The sequence below is a fragment of the Vicia villosa genome, linkage group LG4 (assembly GCF_029867415.1).
Source record: "Vicia villosa cultivar HV-30 ecotype Madison, WI linkage group LG4, Vvil1.0, whole genome shotgun sequence".
Lineage (NCBI taxonomy): Eukaryota > Viridiplantae > Streptophyta > Magnoliopsida > Fabales > Fabaceae > Vicia > Vicia villosa.
Window position 1 is genome coordinate 116,883,319 of NC_081183.1, and position 18,238 is coordinate 116,901,556.

Consider the following 18,238-nt stretch of genomic DNA (forward strand, 5'->3'; position numbering starts at 1 on the left):
ATTGAATAGGCAATTGGGACTACCGGGTATTAAATATTATTGAAGTTAGAGGGATTAGGCCTTGTCCCAAACTGCAACACTTCCTAACTTTACCTTTTGAATCAATCTTGAACAAGTGCATGGAAAGATAATCGCAAAAATCAATACAATAAAATGATGCAACATGACTATGCAACATGTTTTTACCAACAACTTCAACCTTTAGACCGTGATAAGCCTTCTGCAACCACACTTGAACTTCTCAAGCAAAGTTTGGGAAAAGAAAAGGTGATTGACAGTAATGAAGATAAGGATGCGGTTAAGCCTTTTGTGCCGGGCTGGAAGCGGGGTGGTATGTAAGCCTGTGCTTAATGAGCTGGAAGAGAAGGTGAAGAAGGATGCTGTAGAGTCTTCAAAGGAGCTTGTTTTTGCCATGTTGAATGATAGTTAGTTATATTTGGATCATTTTTAAGATCAAAAGAAAGAGAACTTCATTCATACCTTTATAATTTACAAATTATTACAAGCAGTGGATAGAAAATAAAAGTTACAATTTTCATTTCTGAAAGAAAAAAAAGCCAAGAAATTCAAGAAATCATGCAAACAGTGAACAAAGTTTAAGGTTGGAACAAAGAACCCTCAACAACAACGGTTCATTTTCAAGGGTATGTTTCGGTTGCTGGTGCCGGAGCATATGAACCAATAAAGATGTCACCATAAATCAACCCAGCCAAGCCTCCTCCTATCAATGGACCAGCCCAGTAGATCCAGTTATCAGCGAAGTTTCCATTAACAACAGCCGGACCGAATGAGCGAGCCGGGTTCATTGATCCGCCACTGAATGGACCGGCCACTAAGATGTTGGCACCCACAACAAACCCAATAGCGATTGGTGCAATGGTACCTATTGAACCCTTTTTCGGGTCCGCTGCTGTGGCGTAAACAGTGTAAACCAACCCAAATGTTATTATAATCTCAAACACTAGTCCTGCAATAGGGTTCAATCCAGCAGCTACACCATGGGTTGGAACACTCTGCAAATATATATCCAAACAAAATATTAATATAAGAAAAGTTATTATTTGTGCAGATGATATTACCGTCTGCGGATAACTGTAGAGACTAATATTTTGGATTGGATAGAACCATAACAAGTATATACCTTAGAGGTGACATAGTTGAGGAGAAGAGATGCGACGATGGAGCCGAGTAATTGGGCGATCCAATAGAAGAAACCAGTTAGGATGGTGATATTGCCACCAATAGCTAAACCAAAAGTGACAGCAGGGTTCAAGTGTCCACCGGAGATGTTGGCTGCTATGGACACACCAACAAATAGTGCAAATGCATGAGCCACAGCAACTGCCACTAGACCAGCTGGATCCAAGGCTGCATCTGATGTTAGCTCATCTGCACAACACAAAAGTATTACATTTCATCTTTCCGTGTACATTTGTACCAACCATCTCTGGCACAATATTTATTTTAAACTATTTCGTTAAGCCAGCCCAGTTCGTACTTAAGCAGAAACACCTGACTGCAGAGACGCGAGTTTAAACTTGTGACATCCTACTTATTTATTTATTTTTAAGAGGTGAAATTCCGACCATTAGACTATTATTAGACTAAATATATAGATATATACTTCAAATTATTTAACTAGCCACACTTCTTTAAAATAAATATAATTACATGCGAGCACTACTTACTGTAAGCAATGGCTGATCCAACTCCAGCAAAGACAAAAATCAAAGTGGCAATGAACTCTGATAAATAAGCCCTAAGTGAGGCAACGCTAAAAGAGTCATCAAAGGTACCAAAACCTATCTTCACCATTTTGGCAAGGAACTAGAAACTTAACCAAAGACTAAGGTGTTTTGAGCCTATAAAATCAATAAGCTGTTGATTGATGATACCTTGCATTAGAAATCTTTGTAAGGGTACATATATATGAAGAGTCTAGAGTAATAAAATGGATGTGATTGTGAAAGGGTTGGCTATTCTATATTGTTGTGGCACCGTCCACGGACCTACATGACATGAGTTGTTAGATAATTCTCGATTAAAATGCTAGGACCTAACTAACCACTCCAACCCTTTTCTTTGTTTTGAAAGATATAGGATTCTTATACATGTTTTATTCATTATGAGCATAATGACAACTAATTTAACTAGTAATCAATTAATCAATGGAAAAAACAGTGTAGAGAAATCAACATTTTATTAGTCTTTCAAATGGAAAAAATTTGATCTCTTAATTTTGTTAAATTTTTAAATTAAAATAGATGAATCAATTTAGCTGTCTACAAAGTTATGTATGAAGATGTGGAGTAATATATATATATATATATATATATATATATATATATATATATATATATATATATATATATATATATATATATATATATATATATATATATATAGAGGGCATATCATATGAGAATGTCATATTTATATGAGAATGTGAGAATGAATCTGAACCATTGGATTTTAAAATAAATGGTGGAGATTATGGGTGAATCTTTTTTTTCTCTCTCCACATTTGGAAATAAATGATGTAGGAGAGAGAAAAAAATATCCACTCATAATCTCCACCATTTATTTTAAAATTCAATGGTTCAGATTCATTCTCATATAAATATGGCATTCTCATATGATATGCCCTATATATATATATATATATATATATATATATATATATATATATATATATATATATATATATATATATATATATATATATATATATATATATATATATATATATATATATATATATATATAATGTTTCAAATTATAAGAAAATTTCTTTACCCACCTCCCTATGGGGTTACCCCCAGCGAAAACCCCATTTTACCCCGCTTCGGAAATGCATTTCCGAAATATTTTTTTTTTAAGTTTTTCCAGACTTCGGAAGTGCATTTTCAAAAAAATCCCAAAAATTGGAATTTTGACTAATTTGGAGATGCATCTCCGAAACAACAAAAAAAATCTAAAAAAAATCCCAAAAATTAATTTTAGGATATTAATTAGTTCACATATCATAAATTTGATATAATTTATGAGTAATGAATAATAATTATATATTTTGATATAATTTATGAGTTATGAATAATAGTTATTATATATTTCTATCATGATTCATATTTAAAATTTAAAATAATTTTAATTAAAAAAATTAAAATAATTTCACTTACAAAATAAGTTATAATTTTTTATTTATATATTTATAATAATTGTTATATATTTATAAAAAAAATTAAAAAAATGAGTGTTTTAATTTATATATTTATATAATAATTATAATAATTATTATATATTTATAAAAATTATTATATATTTATATATTTATATAATAATTAAAAAATTAAAAAAATGAGTGTTTTAATTTATAATAATTATTATATATTTATATAATTATTATTATATATTTATATATTATATATTTATATATTTCACTTACAAAATTAATAATTATGATTATATATTTGTATATTTCTATTCTGATTCATAATTAAAAATGATTTATAATTTTTTATTTAGTTTAAAAAAATTAAAAAAAGATTTTGTATTAATTTTATTTAATGAATAAATTTTATATTTAATTTTATATAATTCAAAATTTACTTATGAAATTAAGATGTTTTTGATTTATATAAGTTAGTAAAATAATTTTTAACTTTAATATTGTTTAGGAAACTTGGATTCACCTTGATTTTATTGATTCACCTTCATTTTATTGATTCACTTTCATTTTATACCTATTAATTGTATTGATTCACGTTGATTTTAATTTTTTAATAATTATTGAATTCTTTCGGAAGTGTATATCCGAAACATTCCAAGACCAATTTGGTCTTGGAATATTTCAGATATGCATCTCTGAAAATACCCCCTCTCCCAAAAAGGGGTGTTTTCGGAAATGCATTTCCAAAAACTCAAAAAAGGGGTGTTTTTGAAAATGCATCTCCGAAAACACCTTTTTTTTCGTGTTTTCGGAAGTGGATTTCCGAAAACACCTTTTTTTCAATAAAAGTACGTTTTCGGAAATGTATTTCCGAAACAAGGGGTATTTTAGTAAATTCGCCAGAGGTGAATAAGAAGGTTAGGAGGTGGGTAAAGAAATTCTCAATTATAATGAGATTAAATTTATAATGACTTAAAAATATATTATTGATTTATCACGTATATTTTAATTTTATTTACCACTCATAAGATTTATTAATTTCATAGAAAAACACATTATTGTATTTTTATTTATTATGCCTAGTATTTAAAAATTTCATAAAAAGATATTATTTTTGAAAATATTTTATACTTGCTTTAATTATTAGAATATTAACACAACAATATATTTTATTTTAAATTTAAATATTACATTTTAAAAATAAATGCATCAAAGTAAACTCCATTATCTATTGAAAAAGTTGTATCCTCATTTTCTAGATTACAAAAGGAACAAAATGATACTTATATTAAATCATGACGATGATGATGATGATGATTAGGGTGGCAAAAAAATATGGTTATCGAGTATTATACTTTCCACCATGACAATGAAAGATGAACAAGTCTCGTTATAATTTTCATGGTCCATAAACTTTAATGATTGTTCGTCGATTATTATAAACACTTATGTTCATAAATTGACAATTGATAATTAAGGCCACTTCTTTTCCTCTCTTTTTGTTTTTCCTTATGAATGTTGAGGACAACATAAAAATACACTAGAATATTTCTTAGGACATTTCAATGTCATATTTTGAATTGTTAAACAATTGACATGATTATTAAAACTTATCATGAGTGGTTGGACGGCTTATGTCTTAGTGGAATAGCTCAACTTCGCTCAGCAATTTATATTATCTGTCGTATAAAGTTTAATGCCGCACTTTAAGAATAATCCGCTCGTCCAATTACAAGAGTTTTTTTCTTTCTAAAAAAGAAAATTATAAGTGTCGTTTTAAAAGCGCGTGTCCGCTTAGAACCCGCATGGCTCAATCCAGATTACATAGAATATGCTAAGATAGATAACTTATTTAGCAAAATCGGGCCGGACCTAGAGCTGTCAATATGAGCTACCCAACCCTAAACGGACCGGTCCTGACGGACCCTGAGCTTTTTAGAACTGGGCCAAAAAGGCTCGGTTTAATATGGGCTCGAGATTTACTACCCGAGCCCGGCCCTAGATGGACTTTGCGCTACCCGACCCTAAATGGACTTTTTTATTTAAAAAATTAAAATAAAAACTCCATAATATTTATTATGGATAAAATTAAAAATTAAGTTATTTTAAACATAATACATTTTTAAGTACTATATTATCTCTTATAAATACTATAATATGTTTTTAAATACAGTATATGTCTAAATTGTATAAAATAATATTTGAATATTTATTATAAGAGAAAAACTAATATAATACGATGAAAAAATATTGATTATATTAATGTATAATATTTAAAAGAGAAAAATTGATTAAAATAGAGATAAAATTTAGTGAAGTGAGAAAAATCAATATGCTATTTTGGAGTAAGATAATATAAATATTAATATTTTAAAAAATTTATAAGTATGCGGGCCTAATGGGCTACCCACGGCCCATATGGACTAGCCCTAATGGGTAGCGGGCTTTTTAGGACTAGGCTAAAAAGGCCCTAAAAAGTATGGGCTCTAATTTTAAAGCCCAAGCCCTATGATTTATCGGGCCTGGTAGGCCGGCCCATATGAGCTAGCCCATTTTAATAACTCTAGCCGGACCCATAGAGCAGGTCTAAGATTAATATGGAGATAATATTTGATTGAGATACAATCGATAATGCATTTATGATTGGTTTATGATCGACATTATGGCGTGAAATTTTACTAAAGAATCTGATTGTCTATTATCATTATGAGATCATATAGATTAGAGACAACCCATTAAATGACCTTTGATTGGCCTAAAGTGTAAGGAAAATTAGAATTGCTATATAAGAAGATGACCACAAAAAGAATAATATACACAATTCACATATAAATCATACTCAAGCAGAGACAACTTGTTTGTATTACTTGTTTGATGATTAGTTAAAACTAGTGTTAATTGATTTAATTGATTCCTATTTCTTATAAAGAGTAACTCTAGAATCGTGATTGTTTGTCCATGACTTACTCATGTAAACATTCATTTTTGATCTGTTATGAAAATCCTAAAGCTGCATAAATAAATAAGATAAATATAACCATGTCTTCTTTTACAGAGTAAATGATCTTGTCTTGAACCAATAAATCAGCTACTTTTGTAGAGTAATACATTTTTTCAATATCCTTTAAGCAAATTTACTTTTTAAAAAGAATTTTCTCAATTAAACAATAGACGTTTTCATGTTTTGGTTAAAAAAATAAAAAATTATCTAATTTCATCTTTACTTTCGTAGAGAGTAATCATATAATTTCTCATAACATAATTCAAATTAAAAGAGTCTACACGAGATTTGTCGTTTAGACAATCCTCGCAATCTTAAACCTATGATGAAACTACTCATTCATGATAATGAAAAACACAAGCATAATCATGAATATAAACATTGGGTTAATAACTATTTTGCCCCCTCCCATGTGGGGCCATTACGAAAAACCCCCTGTAAAAAAAAGTCACATGGATTACCCTAAAATTTGGAAAAAGTCACTCTTAAAACCTTTCCAAGGTAAAGTCACCCAAAATGCTGATGTGTCAATGTTTTTTTATATTTCCATTTTTTTAAATTTCACATGTGTTTAGTCAGTTTTGCTTGGATCATTTTGCCCTCACGTTCAATTCATAAAGGCCAGCACAGAATCCCTAAATTTCCCAGCATATCTTAACCGAAACCTATCATTCACACAAAATCACTCAAATCCTCCACATTCTCATTACTTCCTCACCACAAACCACCACCATTTTCAACGACCTCACTCCCAAGTCAACCTCAATCTAGCAATAACAACAAAAAGAAGAAATACCTCTCCAACCTCACAACCTACTCATAACAGTTTGGAAAAACAATAACACGCACAGTGAAGAAGAAGAATCGAGGCAACTTCCACTTTTTGGCTTTTCTTTTTTAGTTTTCTGTTAGAACCGCATTCATTTTGAAAACTCCATCATTCCATCTTCAATAATAAACCGCAAGATGAATCGCAAGACGCACCACCTTCAAACTCATATCAACACAACCGAACGCGGTCTCCGTCATCTTCAATAACACAGACACAATGTTACAACATTTCATCAAGATCGAATTACCTTCTACGCCGACGTGAAAGCGACTTCACATCCTGCAATTGAAGCCGCTCCTTCATTCTTCAATTTCGCAACTTCCCGTCACAACAGAGTCATCGCACTAATTTACGACAAACTTGAATCTGTGAAACATGAGAGATGAGAGCGAAGAAGGTTGTTGACGATGACTGAGAGAGGAAACAGGCGAGAGTGAGACAGAATTCGAAATATATCGGAGGGAGTCACCGCAATTTGTTTCGATCAGAGGAGGAGAATAGTTGATTCGATCGAAGGAGGAGAAGAGTTGATCTCCTTGTACGTATGGGAAATTTAAGGATTCCACCCAACAGTGTTGGCCCCTTTATGAATTGAACGTGGGGGCAAAGTGGTTCAAGCAAAACTGACTTAGCACATGTGGCATTTAAAAAAATGGAAAAATCAGAAAAACATTGACACATCAGCATTTTGGGTGACTTGGCCTGGGAAAGGTTTTAAGAGTGACTTTTTCCAAATTTTAGGGTAATCCATGTGACTTTTTTTTACAGGGGGGTTTTCCACTGTGAGATCTAGTAAAATTGACGATACAAATAAATATGATAAGCTGCAAGCATACAAATATATCATAGTAGTAAAAATATTGTTTCGTAAAGATTGTTTGTATTACTTGTTTGATGGTTAGCTAAAACTAGTGTTGATTAATTTAATTGATTCATATTTCTTATAAAGAATAACTTTAGAATTGTAATTATTTGTCTATGACTTACTCATGTAAACTCTCATTTTTTATCTGTTATGAAAATCCTAAAGTTGCATAAATGAATAAGATAAATATAACCATGTCTTCTTTTACGGAGTAAATGATCTTGTCTTGAACCAATAAATCAGCTACTTTTGTAGAGTAATACATTTTTTCAATATCCTTTAAGCAAATTTACTTTTTAAAAAGAATTTTCTCAATTAAACAAGAGACATTTTCATGTTTTGGTTAAAAAAATAAAAAATAATCAAATTTCATCTTTCCTTCGTAGAGATATATTGAAAATTTTCAAAAGGGAAAAAGTAATCATATAATTTCTCATAACATAATTCAAATTAAAAGAGCCTACACGAGATTTGTCGTTTAGACAATCCTCGCAATCTTAAACCTATGATGAAACTACTCATTCATGATAATGAAAAACACAAGCATAATCATGAATATAAACATTTGAATAAAATCATCTTAATAACTAATAAGTAATAAAATAAATTTTTTAATAACATTAGAACCTGAGTTATTCAATGAAAAAGTACAACAAATATTTTTGCTCCAATCGAATCTTTGCAAGAAATGTGAAAATGTAGAGAAAATAAATTATACACAAAAAATAATGTATTGTAATATATATTAGGCTTAAATGCACCTTTGGTCCCTGTAAGTTAGCGAGTTTTTGATTTTCGTCCCTGTAATTTTTTTTTCTGGGTCTGAGTCCCTACATTTCACTTTCGCGTTTGTTTTAGTCCCTAAAATCAAAATCTGTAGGAAAATTCGCAGGAAAACCTGCAGATTTTCCTGCGGATTTTGGCTTTAGGGACTAAACCGCAAGGAAAAAGTAAGATATAGGGACTCATACCAACAAAAAAAACTTACAAGGACGAAAATCAAAAACTCGCTAACTTACAAGGACCAACGGTGCATTTAAGCCTATATATTACATATAAAGTTTGTACACAATTAAATAGCCTCTAATTTACTATGATGGGAACTAATTCGCATTTAGTCATTGACCCTTCAATGTGTAATAGACAGAAAGCCAAAATGTCATGAAACAAAACAACAACAAAAAATAATCATAGAGGTCTTTAGAGCCACTACGATCGTAATGCCAATTCAAGGTAAATAAAACACAAGAAAGGGAGATTTAAATTGAGTTTCAAGATTTTAAACTTTTGGTTCAACCAAGACAAACGAACAAGGAGTAAGGAATAAAAATAATGACACAATATTTTATCCTGGTTCGCTGTTGACAAAGATACCTCCAATCCACCCGCCAAGGTGATTTTTCCTTATCAACAATGACTTAATCCCCTATAACCAAATTTGATTACAACCACAAACACCTGTTGTCAATGTCTTCTTAAGACTTCTGACTATACTCTAGTCTCTCAAGGAACAATATCAACTTACAAGTTGAAATACAAAGGTGTGTTTACAAATATGCTTCTTGATAAATAGATTACACAAAATGAAATAAAATAAAATAACATAACAGTGGTAAGAGCAAGATATGAACAAAAGTTCCTTGCTTTACAAATTTTCAATCAAACAGAGTTTTAGCGTATTCAATGAGTCTTAGCGTTATTCGTTGAATCTTAGTGTTATTCGTTATATTTTCCATTCTTCTAAGTCTTCTATATATAGGCATGAAAAGATCCGTTGAAGGGTGAATGGTAGACAACATTGTACCACAGTAATGTCCTTGAGCCACCAAATCAGCGTAGTGGAAGAGATGTTTGATTTGTACCATGTACTATTCACTCTTGTAAAACCTTTTTTATCTCATCTTCTAATCTTCAGAGGCTTCATAATATATATGATGAAGCATGTTGAGAAGGATCAAACGCATGAATAAAGTCTTCAGAATCTTGTCTAGAGTCTTCAAAACTTGTTCTCTAGAACATTGTCTTTAGGATCTTCAGAACTTGTGCCAAAATGTATGAGCTTGAGAATCTTCTGAAGCCCTTTATCAAAGTCAGAGTCAGTAACCATTTGATGAGAATTCTATCAGAAGCATTGTCAAAGAGCATTCCAAATCTTGATTTTTCTTTGTAAACCACACTTTGTTGTCTCTTTAGAGTTAGAGTGTGTTGATTCCAGAAACTGATGACGTCACACGCTATTCTATCATAGTTAGAACCTGTAAGCAAAATATACACACTAGACAAAAACCATTAGGGTACAAAATTGTTATCTAAGAAATAATGTATTGTTATCATCAAAACTATATGCCAGATGCAGAATCAAATCTTGTTCTTACAACAATTGCTTCTGTCATTTTTTCAAAATTGGAAATCCACCATTCCAAGGGTCATGACTGTAACGCCCTGTATTTAATTAATTATTTAATTAAATATTTTTGAATTATTTTCGAGTTAATTGTTGAATTTGTGGAATATTGAGAATTATTGATATAAGTTACTATGATTAATTAATTAATTAATTGATAGATTAATAGTAGTAATAATAATAGAATAATTGAAATTATAAGTGGGCCTATTTTAATGGTTAGAAGTAGTAATATGGGGGTGTGAAGTTAAGCCCACTAAAAATAATAAAAGGAGTGAGGTTTAGTTATAATAGAAGTTAGGTTAATTAGAAGTGGCAGAGAAGAGAAAGAATTGGAGAAAAGTTGGAACATGAGAAGCTGTAGAGAAGAGGAACAAGGGTTCGAGAGGAAAAATACGTAGGAGCAAGAAGAGGCAAAAATCTGGAATTCGATCGGAGGAGAATTATAGAGCGGTCTCCAATTCAAGGTAAGAGTGGGGTTCTAACTCGATAATAGGGTATATGATGGATGGTATGTGGGATTGAGTTCGTGTAATATTATTACAATGTTTGTTTGTTGTTACGGATCATATTGAATTTATGTTGTTTATCCAAATCTGTGTTTATTCCCTATCCGATTGGTGTAATGTTGTGAAGTTGTTGTTTTGAAAATTATGTTGAACTTTTGTTGCCGTAGCAGTATCGTAAATGATATAAATCATGGCTGTTGGACCATATTTTGTGATATCGTAGTTGTTCAGTTGCTAGGATTTTGGTATGAGAGGATTAATGGAGTAAAGAAATTATAGAAGAATTAACTGAGTTTTGGAGGAAAACGGTGAATTTCGGATACATAGTATAGCTGGGACGAGTGCCACAATATTAACTTGCGATCGTCATAGTGATTAATTAAAAAGAAAAACAAAAGAGACACAGGGGCGCCCACCCCCATGATAAGGAGAGGGAGAACTTGCTCCATGTATCAGGAAGAAGATGGGGGCGGTCACCTTTGTAGTGGGGGTGAGGGCCACCATTTGTTTAGCAATTTTATTTTGTTTAAGTGGTCTCTATGCATGCGAGTAGTATTAATTAACTAAATAAAGACTAGATTAAATTCTAAAGAGACAATGAGCATTTAATAAAAAAAACTAATCAAAATATTTTGTGTTTTTAATGATATTAGAAGATAAAAAATAAAAGTAATCTAATTAAATGACATGTTTTTTGTATTTTTAATAATTAAAACAATTATTGAAATTAAACTAAGTAGAAAGAATTAAAATGAAATAAAATAAGACGGGCTAAAAAAGTAAAATGGAGGTGGAAATAAAATCAGAGGCACTGGGCCCAGCTTGGTAAATGGCCCAAGTTAAATGAAATTGAGTTAGTCAGGGGGTAAAAGAAGAAAATAGGGTGATAGTGAAGCAAAAACAAATTAGGCCCTAAACATATTGAGCCCAAGCAACAACAAAATCCAAAACCTAGTAGCATTATCCGTAGGGATGGCAAGCATAGCCAAACCCGCGGGGCTCACCCTGTAACACCCCAAATTCTACCCGAAAATATCATGCAAGAAATCAGAGTATTTTAAAAACTATCAACAAGTATTTGGGATATCACATTTACTTCATATAAATAACTCATAAACAGATACATAGCGCTTTAATCTCAGAGAAGCATAAAACAACTTATAACAGCTCTTAGACAAACCAACTTCATTTTAATATGCAGCGGGATCATAACATTCGGCTTTATAAACAAATCATCTTATTTAATCCGAAACAACTTCAAACATCATAGTACTTCTCATTATCCAATTTGGAACTCAACAACTAAAACATGAACAACATAGAAACAACAATAAAGACAACCCCCTGAGTGCTACGTATCAGAGCGACACACCAACCAGACACGATGAAGCTACAAACTTCTATAGCTATACTTGAGTACCTGCCCATTTCCCATGGTAGGGGAAACATCAGCAGAAGGGGTGAGATATCAAACATTATAAAGGAAAGTATGATAATACATATAGCAAAGGTAAAATCATACACAATTCACCACTTCTCAATATAAGCAATTTGCATCATAACAATAATGTTAACTATCAACTATAACAATGTATTCAAGTTTACAAGTATGTTATTCAAGCACATAATAACATACACTTCATAATCACAACGTAAATTAATACAACTACCAACAATGGCAAAACATGGTTCATATACTCCACATATATACATATATCATTAATACACACACACACACACATACATATATATATATATATATATATATATATATATATATATATATATATATATATATATATATATATATATTCGCATTCTCATCACATACGTTTCATTTACATATATCACATCTACACACATTAACAATTCATATCAAATGAATTCAACTTCACAAACTATGCATTCACACATCATAGTATTCACTTCATAAACATAATAATTCAAAATGCGACTCAATATGCGACTCAACTGTGCATATGCATGTGGTACCAATTGGAGCTTCAGCCCCCGTCACCAATTGCCCAATTCAGAGGCACAAGGCATAAGCCTTCGTCACTAGTTTTCCAATTCAGGACGTCACAGAGTATGCATATGAAATGTGACTCGACAAACAAGACAACACAATATACTCATCACAATCACATATCGTCACGAGGCATAAGCCTATATCACAATCAATTACCATTTATACGAGGTAATTCACGTCATCATAATATTTCATCTTCACTTAGTCACAAAATCATCCTCACAAATATATACAACATCACGTATTCACAAAATCTTCAAATATATACAATTCGCATATCATCAAGATCATTACAATTATCATCATGTTTCGGCATATCGGCAAAATTACTCAATTTCACATATTAACACAATCATCGCAATTATCATCATAATCCACTAAACTAATGATAATTAGCTAGGATTCATACCATAAGGTTAATCACATAACAGTGCACAATAATAATCATATTGGAAATCACAACATTATTCGCAACAAAGGCATCCAAACCGAAATCACAAATTTTGGTCAATTCTCAAAATAATCTCAATATGCCAATATATCAAGTAAATCAATTCGACTTTCAATCATCAACTAAATCAATTAGAAATAATGTTAATTATCAAAACAAAATCATTGGCATAACAATATATTATTCTCAACTTGAATATTCAACCAAAACACAATTACGGTCAATTTCTCAAAATACCGCAATTTACCGATAAACCGAATAATTGGTCCAAGTTCAAGTATATTCCAATCACATAGACTTATTGGAATCAATTCAACTAATAATTTAATTATCCAATTAATAATCAAACTATATTAATTTCAATTCAACTATTATATTTCTATTCCATTATTTTCCAATTCCACAACAAAACCCATTATTTCACTATTAATGGTTTACCCACAACAAACACAACAATCTAATACACATAAATTATCAATTGCACACAATTTATCACATCTATATCATCACATTCCAACAAATCATCTAATACCCAAAATTGCAACATAGAAGAACATGGATATCAAAGTATAAAATCAAACCCGCCATAACATACTATCATACAACCCTTTAGCATGAAAGAACCTCACCCTTACCTTGGTAAATATGGACTCTTTCACCATAACTCTAAGCTTTTCTCCAAAAGAAATCCTTTCTAACATCATTTGGAGACACACCTAAAAACCAGTTCGGGAATCAACTTATCAGACGAACTTAAAACCCTCAAAATCAAAATCGCTCCGGTCATAACTTACCTCTATGGGTCAGAAACGTTGTGTCCAAGTACCGCAACGATCCAACGGTTGGATTGAGAGATACGTCTGTTTTTCTAAGGCGACTCTTTGCTGAAACATAGCTGCAAAAATGGGGTTTCTTCTAGCTTTTCTCTTCTACCATTGTTCTCTTCCCTTTTGCCTCTTTTCTCTTCTTCCTATCTTTTCCCCCAATGAAAATAGTAACCTCTAAAACCCTAACCTTCTCTTACTATCTCACTTATGTCAATTGGGTTTAACCCACCCATCCATCCATTATGTTTCTATCACTTAGGCCCATTTAGTTATATCTCTCTAATAACTCAATTAAGTCAAACAACACAAACACTCGCATACTTAAATACTTAAATAATTATTATATCACATAATAACTAAATAAATAAGTAATTATTAAAAACACCAAACAATATAATAACTAATATAATTAATAAAAATATTAATAAAAATCGGGATGTTACAACTCTCTCCCACTTAGAATATTTTCGTCCTCGAAAATACAATCGACACAACCATCTCATCGCCAAAACTACAGTTACTCTCTACAGACTCACACGAACACAAAGGCGTTCCACAACTTCGACCATACAAAGCTTCAAAATACAAGCTCTCAAAAGATCCTCAAGCTACTGAATCGTCTTCTCCGTTTGACCATTAGCTTGCGGATGATAAACAGAACTCAAACACAACTTAATAATCAAAGCACTCTGCAAAACTTTCCGAAATCTAGAAGTAAACGTCGGATCTCTATTAGAAACAACACTCGACGGAATACCATGCCAACTCACAATCTTTTCAAAATACAACTTTGCAAGTCTTTCCATCGGATAATCCATACTTATCGGAATAGAGTGAGCAAAATTCGTCAATCCATCTACAATGATCCAAATTGCCTCACAATTACTCGATGTCCTCGACAAACCCAAAACAAAATCCATAGGAATGATATCCCACTTCCACTCAAGAATGGACAACGGTTACATCAAACCAGACGGTTTCTGATGTTCAATCATTGACTTCTGACAAGTCAAACACGAATACACAAATTCCGCAATATCCTTCTTCATACCTCGCCACCAAAATAACTTTCTCAAGTCTTGATACATCTTAGTAGCACCAGGATAATTACTCAACCACTTCGATGCCCTTCATCCAAAAATTCTCTTTTTCAAATCCGAAACATCAGGAATACAAATTCAATCACGACATCTCATGACACCGTTCTCATCAATTCAAACATTATCACCTTATCCTCGATCAATCAATGTCATCTTGTCAACCAATTTCAAATCCGATTTCCGACCTTCACTAATCTCATCAAGAATACCACAAGTAAGCTTCAACATACCAAACTCAAATCTTGAAATTATTCCAACAATTCCAATTCTTGAATCATCAACATAGACATATGCAATTATTTCCTACTCAATGCATTAGCTATAACGTTCGCTTCTGTCGAATGGTAATTCAAACCAAAATCCTAGTCCTTCAAGAATTCCAACCATCTTCTCTGTCTCATATTCAACTCTTTCTAATCAAGCAAATACTTCAAACTCTTGTAGTCACTATACACATCGAATCTCGATCCAAATAAGTAGTGCCTTCAAAGTTTTAAAACAAAAACAACGGCGGTCAACTCAAAATCCTGCGTCAGATAATTCGTCTCATGAATCTTAAGTTGCCTTGAAGCATAAGCTACAACTTGTCCTTTTTGCTTCAAAACAAAGCCTTGCAAAACCTTCCTTCTTCTTAACCAACAAAAACATATGCACCTCACGGCGACACACTCGAACGAATCAACCTCTCCTCAAACAAAACTTCAAGTTGACTCTTCAACTCTTTCAACATCAGAAGAAGATATCCTATATGGAGACATCGATACAGGACTAGTTCCAGGAACTAAATCGATCGAAAACTCAACTTTTCTTTCCGGCGGTAAATCACTTACATCTTCAGGAAACACTTATGCAAATGCACCAACTATCGACAATTCCTCAATCGTTCTTTCCTCATGAACATCCAAAGTTGCAAACAACCTAAACAACATTGCACCATCTTGCACAGACTCATTCACTTCCAATATTATCAAGCTGGTAAGACAAGTCTATCCCATTCCAATACGATTCTGTCTACTATCAACAAGAGATTAAGGGTGATCAGTTCCTCAATTTGTCAATAGATATCCGACAACCATAATGGTAGCGTAAACCATAGTTACTCAACTGTAATAGAATCCTTCACGTCACCAAAAGTACCATACTTCAATAACTCCCAAAATCATCTGAACATGCTAACACACACCTTGTGATAACATTAGAACATAATTCCTTTACACCATTATCAACACTTTTTATTCTTGGAATCATACTCGTCCCTTCGCATTTCTAACTACGACTTGAACGTTCCAACAACTTCGACAACTTTTCCAATCTCTTGCCAAGGATTCCTTGACAAGGTCTACCACAATCCGTCGCTTAATCATTATTCTTACGTCAACATCCTATGCAACGGTTACTTAAACTGATAACTTCACAGTCCACCAATAATGCTGAATATGGCAACTTCCTAAATTCCATATTATAACAATTATCCTTATTCCAAGACGTTCCAATTTGTTAAACAACCAAAATCTTAAATCCATGTTACCTTCGAATTTGGAAACCAATAAACTTCTACATTGCTTGCTCTGTCTCCTTAAGCAATATATTGCACCAACAACTTACAACTGAAACATATCCGAGAAGCACAACTTCTCCCCCACTTCGCTCAAACTAACCCTGCGACAAAACTAACATGTACCAACAGTGTTTAACACACATGTCGTGTACTAAGGAATAAAACACTAACACCATACAACTGTCACACAACTCAGCTGACTCGACAACTTGGCCGGACGGACCGACCTGCTCTGATACCACTAATGTAACACCCCAAATTCTACTCGAAAATATCATGCAAGAAATCAGAGTATTTTAAAAACTATCAACAAGTATTTGAGATATCATATTTACTTCATATAAATAACTCATAAACAAATACATAACACTTTAATATCAGAGAAGCATAAAACAACTTATAACAGCTCTTAGACAAACCAACTTCATTTTAATATACAGCGGAATCATAACATTTGGCTTTATAAACAAATCATCTTATTTAATCCGAAACAACTTCAAACATCATATTACTTCTCATTATCCAATTTGGAACTCAACAACTAAAACATGAACAATATAGAAACAACAATATAGACAACCCCCGAGTGCTACGTATCAGAGCGACACACCAACCGGACACGATGAAGCTACAAACTTCCATAGCTATACTTGAGTACCTGCCCATTTCCCATGGTAGGGGAAGCATCAGCAGAAGGGGTGAGATATCAAACATTATAAAGGAAAGTATGATAATACATATAGCAAAGGTAAAATCATACACAATTCACCACTTCTCAATATAAGCAATTTGCATCACAACAATAATGTTAGCTATCAACGATAACAATGTATTCAAGTTTACAAGTATGTCATTCAAGCACATAATAACATACACTTCATAATCACAACGTAAATTAATACAACTATCAACAATGGCAAAACATGGTTCATATATTCCACACATATATATATATATATATATATATATATATATATATATATACATATATATATATATATATATATATATATTCGCATTCTCATCATATACGTTTCATTTACATATATCACATCTACACACATTAACAATTCATATCAAATGAATTCAACTTCGCAAACTATGTATTCACACATCATAGCATTCACTTCATAAACACAATAATTTAAAATGCGACTCAATATGCGACTCAACTGTGCATATGCATGTGGTACCATTTGGAGCTTCAGCCCCCGTCACCAATTGCCCAATTCAGAGGCACAAGGCATAAGCCTTCGTCACTAGTTTGCCAATCCAGGCCGTCACAGAGTATGCATATGAAATGTGACTCAACAAATAAGACAACACAACATACTCATCACAATCACATATCGTCACGAGGCATAAGCCTATATCACAATCAATTACCATTTATACGAGGTAATTCACGTCACCATAATATTTCATCTTCACTTAGTCACAAAATCATCCTCACAAATATATACAACATCACATATTCACAAAATCGTCACAAA

The 18,238-nt window shown here is 32.1% G+C and overlaps 1 protein-coding gene across 1 annotated transcript; it reads right to left on the reverse strand.

Moving 5' to 3' along the window:
- Positions 1 to 444: 444 nt before the first annotated feature.
- Positions 445 to 1,910, reverse strand: LOC131595091 (probable aquaporin TIP2-2). The gene is made up of 3 exons (XM_058867339.1): positions 1,689 to 1,910; positions 1,142 to 1,389; positions 445 to 1,013 (listed from the first exon to the last, which is right to left on the reverse strand). The coding sequence occupies exons 1-3, from the start codon at positions 1,813 to 1,815 to the stop codon at positions 639 to 641; spliced, it is 750 nt and encodes a 249-aa protein (XP_058723322.1). The 5' UTR covers positions 1,816 to 1,910; the 3' UTR covers positions 445 to 638.
- Positions 1,911 to 18,238: the final 16,328 nt, after the last annotated feature.